We start from the raw sequence: 16,674 nt of genomic DNA on the forward strand, positions 1-16,674 counted from the left end.
GGGCTCTGTCCCATTCTGGACTTCAGGGTCTTGAACAAGTTACTGAGGAAAGACAAATTCAGCAGGGTGACGTTGAGAGAGATTCTCCACGCTCTCGAGCTACAGGACTGGCTGGTGTCTATAGACCTACAAGATGCTTATTTCCATGTCCCAATCCATCAAAAGTACAGGAAGTTCCTAAGGTTCACCGTAGGAGATATGCATCAGTTCAAGATGCTTCCCTTTGCTCTAACGTCCGCCCCAAGGGTCTTCACCAAGCTCATGGAGGTGTTTGCGGCTCATCTCAGGAGATCCGGGGTCCACGTATTTCCATATCTGGAGGTCTGGCTGATCCGAGGGAAGTCTGCAGTGCAGGTCTTGTCTCATTTAGAGGACACCTGCCTGCTTCTGCACAAGCTGGACTTTGTCCTTAATTTAACGAAGTCCCACATGACACCAGTCCAGAGGCTCCAGATCATCAGAGCAGTCCTAGATACCCGGGTGGGGGAAGCCTTGCCTCCCGAGAAGAGAGTAGTCAGCTTGACAAAAATGGTTGACTTGTTCCAGAACCATTCCACTCTACCAGTGGCTTCCTTCCTCTGCCTCCTAAGTCTCATGGCCTCCTGCATATTTCTGGTGCCAGAGACCAGGTTGCGCATGAGCTCCCTCTAATGGCACCGGAGGGGTCAGTGGTCTGAGTACCTCGGCACGATCTCGGATCTCCTCAGGGTGTCCACATCAGTGGTCAACGACCTGCCCTGGTGGGTGGACCGCAACAGCCTCTTGGCAGGGGAACCCTTCTGGCCTCCTTGGCGTCAGACCTGAGTGGTCACGGATGCTTCTCTGAAGGGTTGCGGCTCTCACTACGACGATTTGAAGGTGAGCGGCTTCTGGTCAGCGACGGATGCCTGGTGGCACATCAACAGGCTGGAGTTGCAGGCCATCAGGCTTGTCCTGAAAGCGTTTGCCCTGTTTCTGCAGGGGAAGCATGTACTCGTTCTGACGGACAATACAGTGGTGTGCACTCCCGCCCCTTTGCACGAAGGCGATGAGGCTTTGGTTCTGATTGCTGGAGAACTAGATCTCAGTCTCAGCAGTTCATCTGGCGGGCACAGAGAACAACTAGAGGTCTTCGCTCTTTGGGGTACCCCAGCGGTGGATCTGTTCGCAGCGGAGTCCAACAGGAAGTGCGAACAATTTTGCCCAAGGGAATTCCCAGCGAACGGTGCGCTGGGGAACGTGTTTCTGGTGGATTGGACCTTCCCTCTCCATTACGCGTTCCCTCCGATTCCCATCACTCCATGGGTTCTCCGGAGGTTGAAGAGGTTTCGAGCGACCATGATCTTGATCGGACTGGGTGAGGAGAATGTGGTACTCCTACCTCTTGGATCTGTCCATCTGTCCACCTCACCAGTTGCCTCGGCGTCCAGATCTCTTAACCCAGTCAGGTCGGATACTCCACCTGACCCCGAATTCCTTCAACCTACATAAGTGGCTCTTGAGAGGATGAGACATGATGACTGGGACCTCTGAGGAAGTAATTGACGTGTTGCTGGCTGCACGCAGACCGTCTACAGAATATTTGAACATGTGCAGATGGAGAAGATTTGAGGCATGGTGCATGGAATGTGAGATTGACCCCCATCTCTTGCCCCACCACTACAGTGATGGAGTTCCTTCTATCACTGGCCTCAGGAGGCCTTCAGGTCACCACAGTCAAAGGATATTTGGCAGCCTTGTCTGTGTTTAAAAGATACCCAGATCGCAGCTTATTTTTTACGATCCGGTAATGGTAGTATTCCTCAAAGGCCTTGTAAATAAGTTTCCGCAACTCCCTTTGGTGTCTCGGATTGGGACCTTAATCTGGTTCTGACATTTCTGGTGGCGGCTCCCTTTGAGCCTATGCACTCTTGTCCGTAACAGCTTCTCTCTTTGAAAACAGACTTGTTGGTGGCTGTGGAACTGCAGGCCTTATGCTGTAACCCACCCTTCCTGCGTTTTTTTCCGGGAGAAAGTTTCACTCTGGGTAAAGCCTGGCTTCCTCCCCCAAGGTTGTATCAGAATTTCACTTGTCTCAGTCCATCGACCTTTCCGGTCTTCTACCCTCCTCTGCGCCCTTCTAAGCAGGAGGAACGGTTACATTGTCTAGACCCGAAAAGGGCACTGAGTTATAATGCAAGGACAGCTGATTTTAGGAGAGCGGACCATCTCTTCGTGGCCTTTTCCTTGGCCTGTAAGGGCTTACCCAAAATGAAGCAGACTTTATCCCGCTGGATAATTTACTATATAGCGGAATGCTACCAGTCCACTGGAAAGGAATTGCCAGCAGGCATCAGGGCCCATTCGACAAGGGGAGTCTCTGAATCAACAGCATTGCAAAGGGGAGTACCTGTCTGGGAGATTTGTCGTGCTGCGACATTGTCATCCCTTCATACTTTTGCTAAGCACTATAGTCTGGATGTGACTTGTACAGCTGATGCACGTTTTGGAAGGGGAGTGCTGCAAAATTTCTTAGTATAACTTTCTGCCGCCCTCCATCTACTGCTTTGGGAGTCTATTAGATGAGGAATCTGCGGGAGAAAGGCAATCCATTGAAGGAGAAATTATACTGTAATGTTCTTTCTCCAGCACGGGGTCTGGCATGGATTCACATGCTCATGAATATTCCCCGTCGTCAGGCCGGGAATCCTCGGTATAGAAAAAAATCAGTATCAGTTTCGTTTCTGATCTGTCTTTCTTAGTAGTAACCAATCACTGGTCTCTGGGTCATACTGCCCCCAGCCAATGACTGCCCTCTCCCTAAGCCCCGCCTCTGGCAGCCATCCTCAGATTTATACCGCACGTTCAAGTGTTGGGAGTCCTCGTGCTGTAGCTCTCGAGCTTTTGCTGCGTTTTCACGCTTTTCTAGGAGATTTTTCTCATTTTTCGGTTAAATAGAGCCTCAAGCTCCACCGTTTCTACTTCCGATCAACGGGGATCCCTTTTCGGAGTTTTCTACGCCCCTCAAGGGTGAAGATTTCGTCGAGTTACGCTTTTGGAGGATTCCAGAAGTTCCGAGGCCTACCCGGGACATGGCCCAGGAGAAAGGAAGGTCGACGCCCGGGAAGCTGTTCAGGACCTGCCCTGGATGCCAGCTTCAGAATGTTTTCAAGGAGGACGAGCATTCGTTATGCCTCCACTGTCTCCATGAGGACAAGACGCCCACGGAGAAGGACTGCGCGTTTTGTGGGAACATGTCGGAGCGGACAATGAAGGATCGCCACCTCCGTCTCGCCAACTGGCTGGAAGGTAAGAGCCCGTCAGGCGAGAAGAAGAAAAAGAAGTCCGAGCGGTCTTCTAAGTCCTGTGAGGGCATCCCGGCGACGGGGGCCCAACAAAAGGCTAAGCACCGCGAGTCTGCGGGCACCGGGAGCGCCGAACGGTCGGGCTCCTTGGCTGCCAGGCAGGGCGCATTCTCCCCGGCGCCATCAACCACGATCCAACGCTCTGGCTCGGGTAAGACGAAGTCCGAGAACCCGGCGAAGCTTCTGGAGAGGCCCCGGTCGATCTCGAATATTCCGGCAGAGGGGAAGCAAGGCTCGGACCCTCCCCCCAAGGTGAAGGCCCCCGGCGTCCAGAAGGTGACGATGGCCTTAATTCACCTTGCTAAGACCTCGATTGAGGATGTCGCCGCGGCCCTGGCTCAGCCTGTGGAGGCTACACCAGTGGAGGCGCCCTCAGGACCCAGAGTCTCCCTGCCACCGCGGAGGGAGTCGTCTTTCAGGCCCATTGAGAAGACCCCCACGAAGTCCTCGTTGGAAAAGGTGGGGGAGGGGCTGGTGGCCATCGTGGATACGAACACGACCTCTGAAGAAGAGCTCATCGAAGGCGTGGAAGAGGCCCAGCCCATCGGGAGGGACCCCGACGAGGGCGACGACGAGAGCGATGGGGTCGCCGACAAGGCTCCTCAAGAGCCCTCGCGCCCGTCGTTTCCGGCGCCGCAGGACACTTCGGCGGCCATTTTGTCAGCGATTCAGTCCTTATGTTCGGAGATAAGGACAAGGTTGCCCCTCCCCCTGGCGGAGGTACCTGAGCCAGACCCGACGGGGGAGCCGGAGCCAGGACCTTCGGAAAGTCCACCGCATAAGAGGAGGAGGACGCATCCTACGCCACCTCTCCCACCTCTGCGGCCTGCTCTGCCTTCCACCCGGTCTACTACCCACGGGGATGATACAGGCACGGACACGGCTTCGACAGGTACAGATGATGACAGAGGCGACGACGGGACGTGTCCCTCGTCGCCCCCTGTTCGGGCGTCCCCGCCCGACGAAATTGGATCCTTTCATGCCATGATTTCCAGGGCATCCAAGCTCTTCCAGCTCTGCCCAGAAGAGAAGAAGGAAGGGTTCCTTTACCAACGGCGCAAGGCTAAAAGGAAGACGGTCCTCGCTGTACCGCTTCTTGATGACATCTGGGATGAGGGGCTCGCCCTCCTCAAGAACCCTGCCACGGTGCCGGCAAAGAGGGCCCGGTACGAGAAGAAGTACCGGGTCCCCGATGCTGCCCCCTTGGGCCTTCGAGCGCAACCTACCCCGGATTCGGTCGTCTCGGCGGCAGCAAAGAAGAAAGCTGGGGAGGCATCGGCCTCGACATCAACTTCCCCGCCGGACGGCGAGGGCAGGAAGTTGGACACGATGGGACTGCGGATCATCTCATCCGCAGCGACGACTATCGAGGCGGCCAACGCCCTGGCTATCGTAGCCCGCTACGACAGGGAGTTGTGGTTCAAAATCGCCCCTCTGTTGGACTTCCTTCCGGACGCCAGAAGGGCTGAGGCCCTTGAAATCCTACAGGAGGGTGAGATTGCTTCGGACCACGCCATCACGGTGGCAACGGACATCGCAGACACCGGTTTCCGTCAGTTGGGCAACGGCGTTTGCTTGAGACGACGAGGATGGCTCAGGGCCACGGATTTTCGCCAGGACGTACAAACCAAGGTTTTGGACATGCCCTTCGACGGGAACAACCTGTTTGGGATGGCGGTTGATGAGTCCCTTCAGGCCATCAAGACAGACACAGAGACTGCCCGGGCACTGGGAGTGCTCCAACAACGACGGCCGTCCTTTCGGAGCTCCGGAGGCAGACAAGGTGTCTCCAAGGGATCCGGCAGTGGCTCCTCCACGTACCGCCAAGCGGCAAGATGTTCGTCCCAGGAAGCCTACAGGGGACGCGGCAAGTCAAGTGGTGCCCGTCGTCGTCGACGGGGAGGTCAAGGAGGCAAGGCGGCCTACAAACAAGATTGAACTGACCGTGGGGTCGGGCCCCCGCCGAAGCACCCCGGTGGGAGGCCGGCTGGCGAGGTTCGTCAGCGTGTGGGAGTCTATCTCCACCGACCGTTGGGTGCTGGACGCCCTGGCCCAAGGGCACGCCCTCGAGTTTCAGAAGAAATGCCCTCGCATTCCACCCGTGGCCAGGAAGGAAAATCACGTCCCTCAGCTACTGTTGGAAGTAAGGGCGATGCTCAAGAAGGGTGCCATCGCGCTCGTCCCAAAGAGGCTTCGGGGCTCCGGAGTTTACTCAAGGTACTTCCTCGTAAAAAAGAAGACAGGAGGATGGCACCCCATCCTGGACCTACAACGACTGAACAAGTACATCAAGGCACAGAAGTTCTGTATGGTCACCCTCCAGCACGTGCTGGGACAGCTGGAGGAGGGCGATTTCCTGTCATCGTTGGACTTGGAGGATGCGTACTTCCACATCCCCATTCTGAAAAGACACCGAAAGTTCCTCAGGTTCGTGGTCCAAGGGCGGCACTACCAGTTCAAAGCCCTCCCGTTCGGATTGAAGTCGACACCCAGGGTGTTCACCAAGTGCCTCGCACCGGTGGCGGCGCGGCTGCGCCTACAGGGGATCCACGTCTACCCCTACCTGGACGACTGGCTCATCCGGGCAAGGACAAGGGAGCTCGCCGTGGAGCACACTGCGAAGACCGTCCAGCTGCTCACGGACCTGGGATTCTCCATCAACTTTCCAAAATCCCACCTGGTCCCGTCGCAAGTCGCCCTGTTTCTGGGAGCCAAGCTCGACACAGTGGCGCGGCTGGCCTCGCCGTCGGAGGAAAGGACCAGGACCATTCTGGGCAAGGTGCAGCGTCTGCTGGCCACGGACATGGCCAGGGTAAGATCTATCAAATACCTCCTCGGGATGATGTCCTCCTGCATTTATCTGGTGCGCCTTTGCAGGCTTCGGATGCGCCCCTTACAAGAGTTCCTCGACGCCCGCTGGGTCCAGTCGACGGGCAGCTTCGAGGACAGGATCCCTCTCAACGAGACGTTCCGCCAGGCGATCCGGTGGTGGGGTACCCGCTCCCATCTGTCGGCGGGCACAGACTTTCAGACCCCAGCTCACCAGGTGACGGTGACGACGGACGCCTCCCTGGAAGGTTGGGGAGCGCACTCCGGAGATCTTCACGCGAGAGGCCTTTGGCTCCCGGAGGAGAAGTCTCTCCACATCAACATCTTGGAGCTCCGCGCAGTGTTCTGGGCCCTCAGGTCCTTTCTTTTGTCCCTCAAGGGCAAGGTAGTGAGGATCTTCACCGACAACACCACCACAATGTTCTACATCCAGAAGCAGGGCGGAACCAGGTCCCCTGCCCTATCCAAGGAAGCCCAGGATCTGTGGCATTGGGTCGTCGCCCAGGGGATGTTTCTGATGCCTCTTCGTCTGGCAGGAATAAAAAACACGATCGCCGACTCACTCAGCAGGGAGCTGCGCTTGTGCCACGAGTGGGAACTACGCCAGGATCAAGTGGATCGACTCTTCCGACGATGGGGTGAACCCCAAATCGATCTCTTTGCGACGGCGATGAATTCCAAGTGCCGGAGGTTCGCCAGCAGGTTCCCCCAGCCGAGGAGCATGGGAGATGCTTTCGCGTTCCCCTGGAACGGCCTATTTCTTTATGCGTTCCCTCCGCTGCCGTTGCTGCTCCTGCTCATCAACCAGCTCAAGAGGTCCCGGTGCAGGATGATCCTCGTCGCACCGGCGTGGCCGAGACAGATCTGGTTCCCGGACCTTCTGGAGTTGTCAACGTCCCCACCAGTCAAGCTACCGAGGGACACAGACCTTCTCTCCAGAGAAGGAGGCGCCATTCTTCACCACAACCCGGAGTCGCTGAACTTGCAGGCCTGGTTCCTGCAGCACTAGAGTTTGGAGGGTACGACATCCCGGCTGGCTGCAGAGAGGTTCTTGCAAAGGCCAGGGCGTCCTCAACTCTCAAGTGCTACAGACATAGATGGAAGAGGTTCTCTGTCTGGTGCTGTGCACAGAAGATTAACCCTCTGCGGATTACGGCCCCTCAAGTACTGCCGTACCTACTGTCGCTGGCCAAAGCTGGACTGGCTCACGCCTCCATCAAAATACATCTGGCTGCAATCTCCCGATATACCAGGACTACGGGACGGGTGTCCTTGTGGTCTCATCGCCTGGTGAAAGAATTCATGAAGGGACTATTCCGATCATTCCCGCCGGTGAAGGCTCCTGCCCCGGCGTGGGAGCTTAAAGTGGTGCTAACCAGGCTCATGGGGGCCCCATTCGAGCCTATGCATTCGGCACCTTTGAAGTTCCTGTCATGGAAGACAGCTTTCCTCGTGGCCATCACCTCCGCACGACGAGTGGGAGAGATCCAGGCCCTATCTTGCAAGCCTCCATACTTGACTTTTCATGACAAAGGTGGTGCTGAGGACACACCCCTCCTTTATGCCCAAGGTGCCGTCGGACATCCACCTCAACGAGCCCTTGGTGTTGCCAGTTTTCTTCCCGTCGCCTTCGTCGCCAGCCGAGAGGACTTTGCACTCGCTGGATGTAGCTAGAGCGCTGAAGTTCTACGTGGACCGCACAAAGAGTTTTTGGAAGACGTCACAGCTGTTTGTGAACTTTGGGACTGTGAATCAAGGGAAGGCTCTCCCGAAGACTTCCATTTCCAGATGGCTCTCCGGCTGCATCATGCAATGTCACTGGTTGGCAAACCGACCGCTGCCCGGCCGTCCGAGAGCCCATTTGACCAGAGCGATCGCTGCTACCACGGCGTTCCTGTCTGGTGTGCCCCTGCTGGACATCTGCAGGGCTGCTACGTGGAGGTCGACGCACACCTTCACAAGATTCTACTGCATCGATCGGGACTCCAGGGAGGAGTCCAGGGTCGGCCAAGCAGTGCTGCGCAACCTGTTCGTCTAAGGTGAGCCTGGTGAGGAGGTAAGAGTTGCTTAATGTTGAGTTGTTGTATTGCTTAATGTTGAGCCTGTTGCCACCTGCCGTGGTTGTGCATGTGTGTACTGCTATGTATTCTTATTCATGAGCATGTGAATCCATGCCAGACCCCATGCTGGAGAAGGAACAAGTTACTTACCTGTAACTGTTGTTCTCCAGCATGGGTCTGGCATGGATTCACATGCGAACCCTCCCGCCTAACCCTCTACGGCTCTTCACGTGGTCATACTGCCACTTTACGTGCTACCAAATCTGAGGATGGCTGCCAGAGGCGGGGCTTAGGGAGAGGGCAGTCATTGGCTGGGGTCAGTATGACCCAGAGACCAGTGATTGGTTACTACTAAGAAAGACAGATCAGAAACGAAACTGATACTGATTTTTTTCTATACCGAGGATTCCCGGCCTGACGACGGGGAATATTCATGAGCATGTGAATCCATGCCAGACCCATGCTGGAGAACAAAAGTTACAGGTAAGTAACTTTTTCCTTCTATGGATTCTTCTCCCGCAGATTCTTCATCTCCCCTCCCATCCAGCCCCGCTCAGGTTGGTGGTTGGCATGCATCTTCTCTTTCACGTTGACTTGGTGATGGACCTCTGTGTCCGTTTTCTGTCTTCCTGCCACAAGTTTAAAAGAAAAAATGATTTCTGGCGCTACTTGTAATGTTTGTTGCAATTGTTCCTCCTTTTGGAGGTCTATAGTTTTTTCATTTTTAAGGGTTCATTAGCCTGTTTGTTCTCTCTGTTTTCCTATGCAGTGTGTGGTGGTGGGGGGGACGGGGAACTGAGGTTGAAGCGTAGTGACGTGGTATTTATACCGCTTGATGTCACGTCCGGATTTGACGGCCAGACGCCGAGCACGTTAGATCGACGGTCAACAGCCAGGTCGAGGTCCACTAGGCCCCCTGTCGAAAATTTTCCAAAGCAGCAGAGCTGGAGGTAATATCTATCAGTTGAGGAATCTGCAGGAAAAGAATCCATAGACAGAACATTACAGTAAGTAATTTCTCCTTCTTTTCCGCAATCCACAGTACTTTAGATCTCTTCCCATTTATTTATTTCTGCAGGTTTTAAGAGGTACTTTCATTATTCTTATCCTATGGACACACAATTTATGTAATAAAATGCATGGCATTTTATTTTTAGGTTTAATTATTTAAGTTGTCGATTTATTATGGTTGTGCCAGTAAACCTACTAATTTCTTCAGGAAGTTTACCTATTGTAGTAATACTATTTGCACTTTCCTTCTTTGCCTGTTCAGTTTATTTTGCTTTCTCTACTGTTGCTGCTCTTACACCATCTTGAAATGTCTGTTTCCATTTGAAAATACAAATGATTGAAAGCAAGGGGTGATGGCCAACAGTTCAGGACCTCACAAAATTGATGCTTTCCTTTCCAGGTGAAGAGTAATGCCGTTAGGGCCTTGGGCAATCTGCTTCATTTTCTGCAGCCATACCATATAGAAAACCCCAGATTCAGCGAAAGCATTGAGGCATGCATCCAGGCGCTCATTGTGACTGTGCAGGGAGAGGCTACCATGAAAGTGCGATGGAATGCCTGCTACGCACTTGGAAATGTGTTTAAAAACTCCGCCCTGCCATTGGGTAAGCAATTGTACATTTCTATTGTCTAAATTAGAGATTCTTTGATTGACCATACATTTTTGTGAACAAGGTCACAATTGGAACTGTACTAAAATCATGGATTTTGTGTTTGTGCTGATGGTCATGATGATATGTATTGATTATTTCGATAGTTGGTTTTTAAGTCGGTGATACACCTGTAATGGCCCTGAGAGCCAGGTGCCACGTCCCATTCAGTGATGCACACACTGGAGGAGGCAGATCCTCAGGCTCCGTTGTACATTGCCAGCCGTAGTATATAGCCTGATGCTGGAAACCCTTCGAGCCCAGGATCTGATAGCCTAAAAACACCACAGACATTTCAGGACCCAGAGTTGCTAAGTTATCCACACCCTGGAGGACAAGGGAATGGAGTAAAAAAGATTTTACTGCCTAGAAGTAATTTTCTTATTCTATATTTTTTATAGCGCAAACCTAGCTCTGGAGCAACTGGGTGCTGCAGAGGTAACAATGCAAAACTTTGTTAGCAAGAATTTAACACGTCATCAAGTAAGCGGTCGTAATAATGATCACAGTACTACATATGAATGGGGTGTACATGAGATGGCCTGAATCCTGGTTACACCGAGGGGTTGTTGGAAGTGCCAGGTCTTCAGTTCTTTCCTAAACTGAATGACGCTCTGAGCAGTCCTGCTTGCCACAGAGATGGAGTTCCACAGGACCAGAGCATAGCGGGAGAAGGGCTGATTCCCAGTTTTCTCCTTGTCTGGTGATGACCTTACTGCAAGATGACTTTGTACCACCCATTGTTTTTAGTTTGGCTGTAAGGTAGGCTGGTTACAAGTGGTTGTTGTCTTGTGGGCTAGGCATGCATCTTTTAACCAGATTCTAGACAGGATAGGTAGACTGTGTAATTCGCACAAGGTGAAGATACTGTGGTCAAATTTCCTAGAGCAGGTGATGAGGTAGACAATGTGACGGACTGCTTTGAGGGGGTCCAGGTGAGCAGCTGTGATTTCTGAGACGAGGGTGTTACCCACATGATGTGCTAGATCACTAGTATCTGCAGCACCATTGAAAAGTCTTGCGGCGCAAGGAATGGCTTGATCTTGCGGAGTAGATGCCTTTTGAGCCTTTGCCAGGAGGTGCTGTTTGAATGATAGATTGGTATTCACAATGAAGCTCCAGCCACTTTTGGAGCAGGTTCCTGCTTGGAGGGGTGGCCCAGAAGTACAATTTTCGTCTTGGTCTGGGGTTAAGCTTTACTAAGGCACTTGTCATATACTTCTGAATGGTGCAAAGACAAGCAATATCTTGTAGGCCCTTGATTACTAACCTCTTGATTGGACCTTTAGCCTCTCCAAGTAGTTCTCTTGGCATCATGGGAGAGATGATCATTTGTTCATCGGACCCAGAGAGTAGATGGCACCAAGTTCAGTCCTAAGCATCCCAACAGTTATAGGAATTCCTCTGAAGGTTGTCTGGGTGTCCAAAAGCACAGTCACCTTTGATGGTATGAGCATTTATCTCCTTCCTCATCGCAAGCGGCCAGGCCTGCCACAAGACTGTGTAACCGATGCAGAGCATCCTCTGAGGTGGGCCTGTTTGGGCACCGCAATGCCAGTTCTAGAACCACTACTCCTATAACTGCTATTGTTCGTATCCCCACAGCAATGGCATTTCATGAGGCGGCACCCATCTGAAGTCATTGAGAGCTATTCGTTGAGACACTACTCCTCAAAGAGTAGTGTTCTTTTCTTTGCGTAGCAGTAGCAACCATGAAAGCTACCAAAATCTGCACAAGTAGTGCAGAGTGTGTGAAAAACTACATACAGCTTTCTCCTGGAAGGTGATCAATCCCTATGAGGCTTCCTTGACGTGCAAATAAGGAAAGCAAGCAAGCAAATCAAGCAGCACAGTATAGGGGCATATGTAAATGCAAAATATTTTGAATTGTACAGAAGGAGTTTATTTGATGGTAATAGGTTAGTTAGTTAGGTATATTAGTTCTCAATAGGGAGTCTCATTAAAACTCTTGTAGGTGGAATTAGAACTGTTAACGTTTCAAGCAAACACTATTTTAAGACTATTAGAAGTTACAAACTTGCCAATCTTACAGAAGGAAATGCTTTCTGGGACTTGTAAGAATATTTGTGAAAAGTTTCCATTAAGGTGAAAGGAGTTAACAAGTGAAACCCTGCCTCTATTCACTTTGCAGATGCATTCCGATTTCTGAAATCATTAGGATTGTCTGGCTGGTTATTTTATCCACTTCCCCATTCCCCAGGGGTGTTGAGTACAGTAAGAAATTTGAGTTGTTGTAAGCTTAAAAGCTCACGGAGTTCTTTGGAGTTGGCAGCTCTTTAATTCTACACATCGTCGTAATAAAGATGCCACAGTGGTCCATGAGGAGATGTTTCTGATGCTTGTGAATCTGCTTAGAATCACATGCTGTGCATAGTCCGACATCTCGTGGTAATCGCAAAGTATTGCATTGTGTCTTTTGAGAATCAAAAGGGGGACGTTGACATGGGCGTGCTTGTAACACTATCCCTAACGTGATGTGTAGTGTACCCAAAATCCCTCACCCGTTGAGATCCCTCAGATTGTTTTTTCCACCCAGCTAGCTGGTCTCCCTATGCGGAGCTCGTACATTGCTAAATTATAACTTTTTTGTCCACGACCGTTGGTCATTTAGTCTTCGACCTTTCATCATCGACGACTACTTCTGTATCCTGCGCCGAAGATGCCTGGGAATTTTGGCGACTGGTGCTCAGGTCGACGCTGACGACCGTGTGGCCTTGGCCCTCCGGCCAAGCCTACACAGTAGAGAGAATGGGGCCCTGGGGTTTAATTTTTTGAACAATGCATTTCCTTTTCCCCCCTATTTTTCCTTCTGGTCTTGCTGTCGCCCTTTACCTCAACTATGGAGAGGACTCCTTTTAAGTCCTGCAACGCTAAATACCCATGGAATGACACTCACAAAGTGTAACAAATGTCTGCCTCGTGATCACGACGAGCAATCCTGCAAGTCTTGCCAACATTTTCATCCAAAAACACTAAAAGATCGGCAGACGAAGCGGTGGGTGGCCTACGCCATGCAGGCCAAGAGTGGTTCCCCCATCAGCGCAGGCGCCTTGAGTGATGAGAATTCAAGCGGCAGCCATGGCTCCGATGTGGAGGCCATCGAAAATCCCCCCCCCCCCCCCACTCACACCTCTACCCCCACACCAGTCCGATCACGCCTGCTGGCGGTTGTATCGGAAGGGAGACAGGTCAACCAAAATATATCCTGAAGAACACCTTAGATGCAGCTGAAACAGCGGGCCGGGCCCTGGCACTGCGTACCCTTCTCAAAAGGCATGCCTGGATCAAGAATTCAGTCTTTAAGCCTGAGACACTGGCATCCCTTATAAACAAACCAGTGGAGGAGACTAATTTGTTTGGGAAAGCAGTGGACAGTGCCTTAGAAACAACAAAGAAGGAGCATGAGACTCGTAAGTCTCTGAATCAAATTACAGAAAGATCCTATCAACAGCGAGGTGTTCACTCTCGCCGTTCCTTTCTGGGGCAATCCTTCTCACGTTCCCCCCAAAACCAGTATGGGACAGGGAGTGCACCATGGTCCTCCGGACAGAGCGCATCGGCCACAGGTCAATACCAACAAACTGGTCAGCGTAGAGGCAAAGGCAGGGGTAGGAACTCCACCCAAAGAGGCTCCCCAGCCTCCGCTCAAGTGCAGGTCCCCTACCATGCCTCCCCGGTCAGGGTACGAATAACATCTATCCTTCATGCATGGGAGGGAGTCACTTCAGACGAGTGGGTGCTCAAGACCGTCACCCATGGTTATTGTATCGAGTTCAACCGACCACCTCAATACTGTCCACCAACATCCAGATGCCTATCGCTAGAACACCTGAAAATTCTGCTGCAAGAGGTGAAGATCCTTCAAGAAAAGGGCGCCATCGAAGTTGTCTGCATTCTACAGGTAAACAAGGGTATTTATTCAGGGTACTTCCTTGTACCCAAAAAGCATTTCACCAGTCACCTTGTGTTAGACTTGCACCCAGCAAACAAGTTTGTCAAGCCATAAAAGTTCAGAATGACAACATTTCAGGAAGTAATCCCACTGCTAGTACAGGGGGATTACATGGCAACATTGGACATGAAAGATGCATACTTTCATATTTCAAAGTTGCCACACGCGCAGAAAATACCTTAGGTTCATGATAGAGGACAAAAAACGATCAGTTCAAGGTCCTTCCCTTCGGCATTGCCTCAGCTCCAAGGGTGTTTACGAAGCTGCTGGCGGCAGTAGCGGCTCACCTGCACAGGCAGTCCATTCCAGTCTATCCTTACCTCGACGACCAGCTAATAACAGGGGATCCTTACGGAACATGCCTATCAAATACCCAGAAGACGGTAGATCTCCTCTTCAGTCTGGGATTCTAAATCAAGAAGAAGTACAGCCTGGACCCCAGCCAAGACCAGCAGTTCCTTGGTGCCTTAATTCGGACCAAAGACTTGCTCGTCTTCCCCTCCAACGAGAAGGTTCAAAACATGCTGTTCCAGATCCCTCACTATGTAGCCAATCGTGAGGTGACCATACGCAAAGCCATGCTACTGTTACGGATGACAGCCTCCTGCATTTATCTAGTCCCACACGCTGGTTTGCCCATGCGCCCCATGCAAGAGTGGTTCTCAACCCAATGGTGTCAGGCCAGCGGACAATGGGACGATCTAGTGGTTGTCCTGGCAGCTCTCGTTCTCTCTCTGCAGTGGTGGTCAAGGGAAAACCTCTTGCAGGGGAAGAACTTCACCCCACGCAGTAGAAGCCACTCGTACCACGGATTCATCTCTGACTGGGTGGGCGGCTCACCTCCTTCATCAGACGACACACAGCGTTTGGTCCCCATTGGTAGCATCCAACCACAAAGACCTGTTGGAATTGCTAGCAATATTTAAAGCCCTGAAGGCCTTTCAAACACACCTCCAGGGAAAGACAGTCCTAGTCCTCACAGACGGCACCACAGCCATGTATTACCGAAACTGTCTCAGAACATTTGGAAATGGGCTCTGAAACCCAAGATGTTCCTCCTGTCACAACACATTCCAGGGGAACTCAATCTTCTGGTAGATGTGCTAAGCAGAGACTTCCCACTACCCGTAGAGTACGAGTGGCGATGGCACGAAGACATAGTCCTCAACATCTTCTCAGACTGGGGCTTCCCAGAGATTGACTTGTTAGCAACTCCGTAGAACGCACAATGCCCAGATTACGCCTCCAGGTACCTGCAAAACCGCTCCAAGAAGAAAGGTCTCTGGATAACATGGTCAGGGAAATTTGTTTATGCTTTTCCCCTGACTCCCCTACTCAACAAGATGGTGCACAAGATGCACCAGGAACCAGTCACAAGGATTCTGGTGGCCCTGGTGTGGGCCTGCCAACCCTGGTTCTCATCTGATGACAATGTCAGGCTCCCCTGCGAGAAAGCTACCATGCCCATAAAACATGCTATCACAGGACAGGGGGTAACGCTCAATCTATGCCCATGAACTCTCAACTTAGCGGCCTGGCTCCTGAGGTCATAGAGTTCGGACACCTCCAACCTCCTCAACAAATGGAAGCGATTCATCATCTGGTGCTATTCCAAGAGCATCAATCCCATAGACTGCTCTCCGACACCTATTGTCTTGTACCTGACTCAACTACTAGACTCGGGTCTGGGTTTTAATTCCCTGAAGGTCCACTTAGCTGCAATTTCAGCTGACACTACGCCCCAGAAAAAGGTTTTGTGGTGGAAAATCCCAGTCATCAAGGCTTTTATGGAAGGGGTTAAAAGACTTCATCCCCCTATTTCCAACCCAGCTCCTGGATGGGACCTGAATGTGGTTCTAACTTGGCAAATGGGACCTCCCTTTGAACCTATGCATAAGACTAGCCTTAAAACACTCACTTACAAGACCGCCTTCCTGGTGGCAACCACATCAATAAGAAGAGTTAGTGAACTACAGGCCCTTTCTTTCAGTTCAAGATCCATTTGTCACAATTCACAAAGATATGGTGGTTCTGCGCACTCACCCAGGGCTGCGCCTAAATTCATTTCAAAGTTCCATGTAAACCAATTTATAGAACTTCCCACCTTCTTCCAGAACCCCACTAACGTGGCAGAAAGAAGCCTCCACACACTTCATGTGAGGAAAACAGTCATACATTATCTGGAAAAAACTGAACCACTAAGAAAAACTGACCAGTTTTTCATTTCAGTGGCAGCTGGTAGATAAGGGGACCCTGTTTCTAAATCGACCATCTCAAAGTGGATTGTAAACTGCATCACACTCTTGCCAAGAGAGATTTGCCCTTCAAGCCTAGAGCATGCTCTGCTCGGGGCACTGGGGCTTCCATAGCATTAATTGCAAATGTTCCTCTTGAGTCCATTTGTAAAGCAGCCACCTGGAGTTCTGTACACACCTTCACAAAACACCACTGCCTGCATACTCACTCTAGGTCTGATTCTCAAGTGGGACAAGCGGCACTAAGACATCTCTTTACTACTGTTCCTTCACACATCCCACTACTATCTCTGGGTACTGCTCGCTAGTCTATGCACAGCATGTGATTCTAAGCAGATTCACAAGCATCAGAAGACATGCATTACGTAACGTAATAGCATTTCTGATGATTGTATCTGCTTAGATTCCCATGCGCCCACACTTCGTCCCCTCTTGGAGTAGAAGTTACATAGACATATTACTCCTTTCTATCTTTGTACTCGCGATAGTCCTAGGCGCCCTTGCGGCAGAAAAAACACAACCAGAGGGACCTCGACGCATGAGGGATTTTTGGTACACTACACTTCACGTTAG

At 51.5% G+C, this 16,674-nt stretch overlaps 1 protein-coding gene across 3 annotated transcripts in view; it reads left to right on the forward strand.

The window, feature by feature from the left end:
• HEATR6 (HEAT repeat containing 6) overlaps nt 1-16,674 on the forward strand; it is a 1,218,923-nt gene that overhangs the window by 1,122,268 nt on the left and 79,981 nt on the right. For all 3 annotated transcript variants that reach the window (XM_069614663.1, XM_069614664.1, XM_069614665.1), the window contains one exon: nt 9,624-9,828. In XM_069614663.1, the coding sequence (XP_069470764.1) occupies nt 9,624-9,828 (205 nt within the window). The remainder of the gene's footprint in view (nt 1-9,623; nt 9,829-16,674) is intronic.

The sequence above is a fragment of the Ambystoma mexicanum genome, chromosome 9 (genome assembly GCF_040938575.1).
Source record: "Ambystoma mexicanum isolate Mex_15411 chromosome 9, UKY_AmexF1_1, whole genome shotgun sequence".
NCBI classification, from domain to species: domain Eukaryota; kingdom Metazoa; phylum Chordata; class Amphibia; order Caudata; family Ambystomatidae; genus Ambystoma; species Ambystoma mexicanum.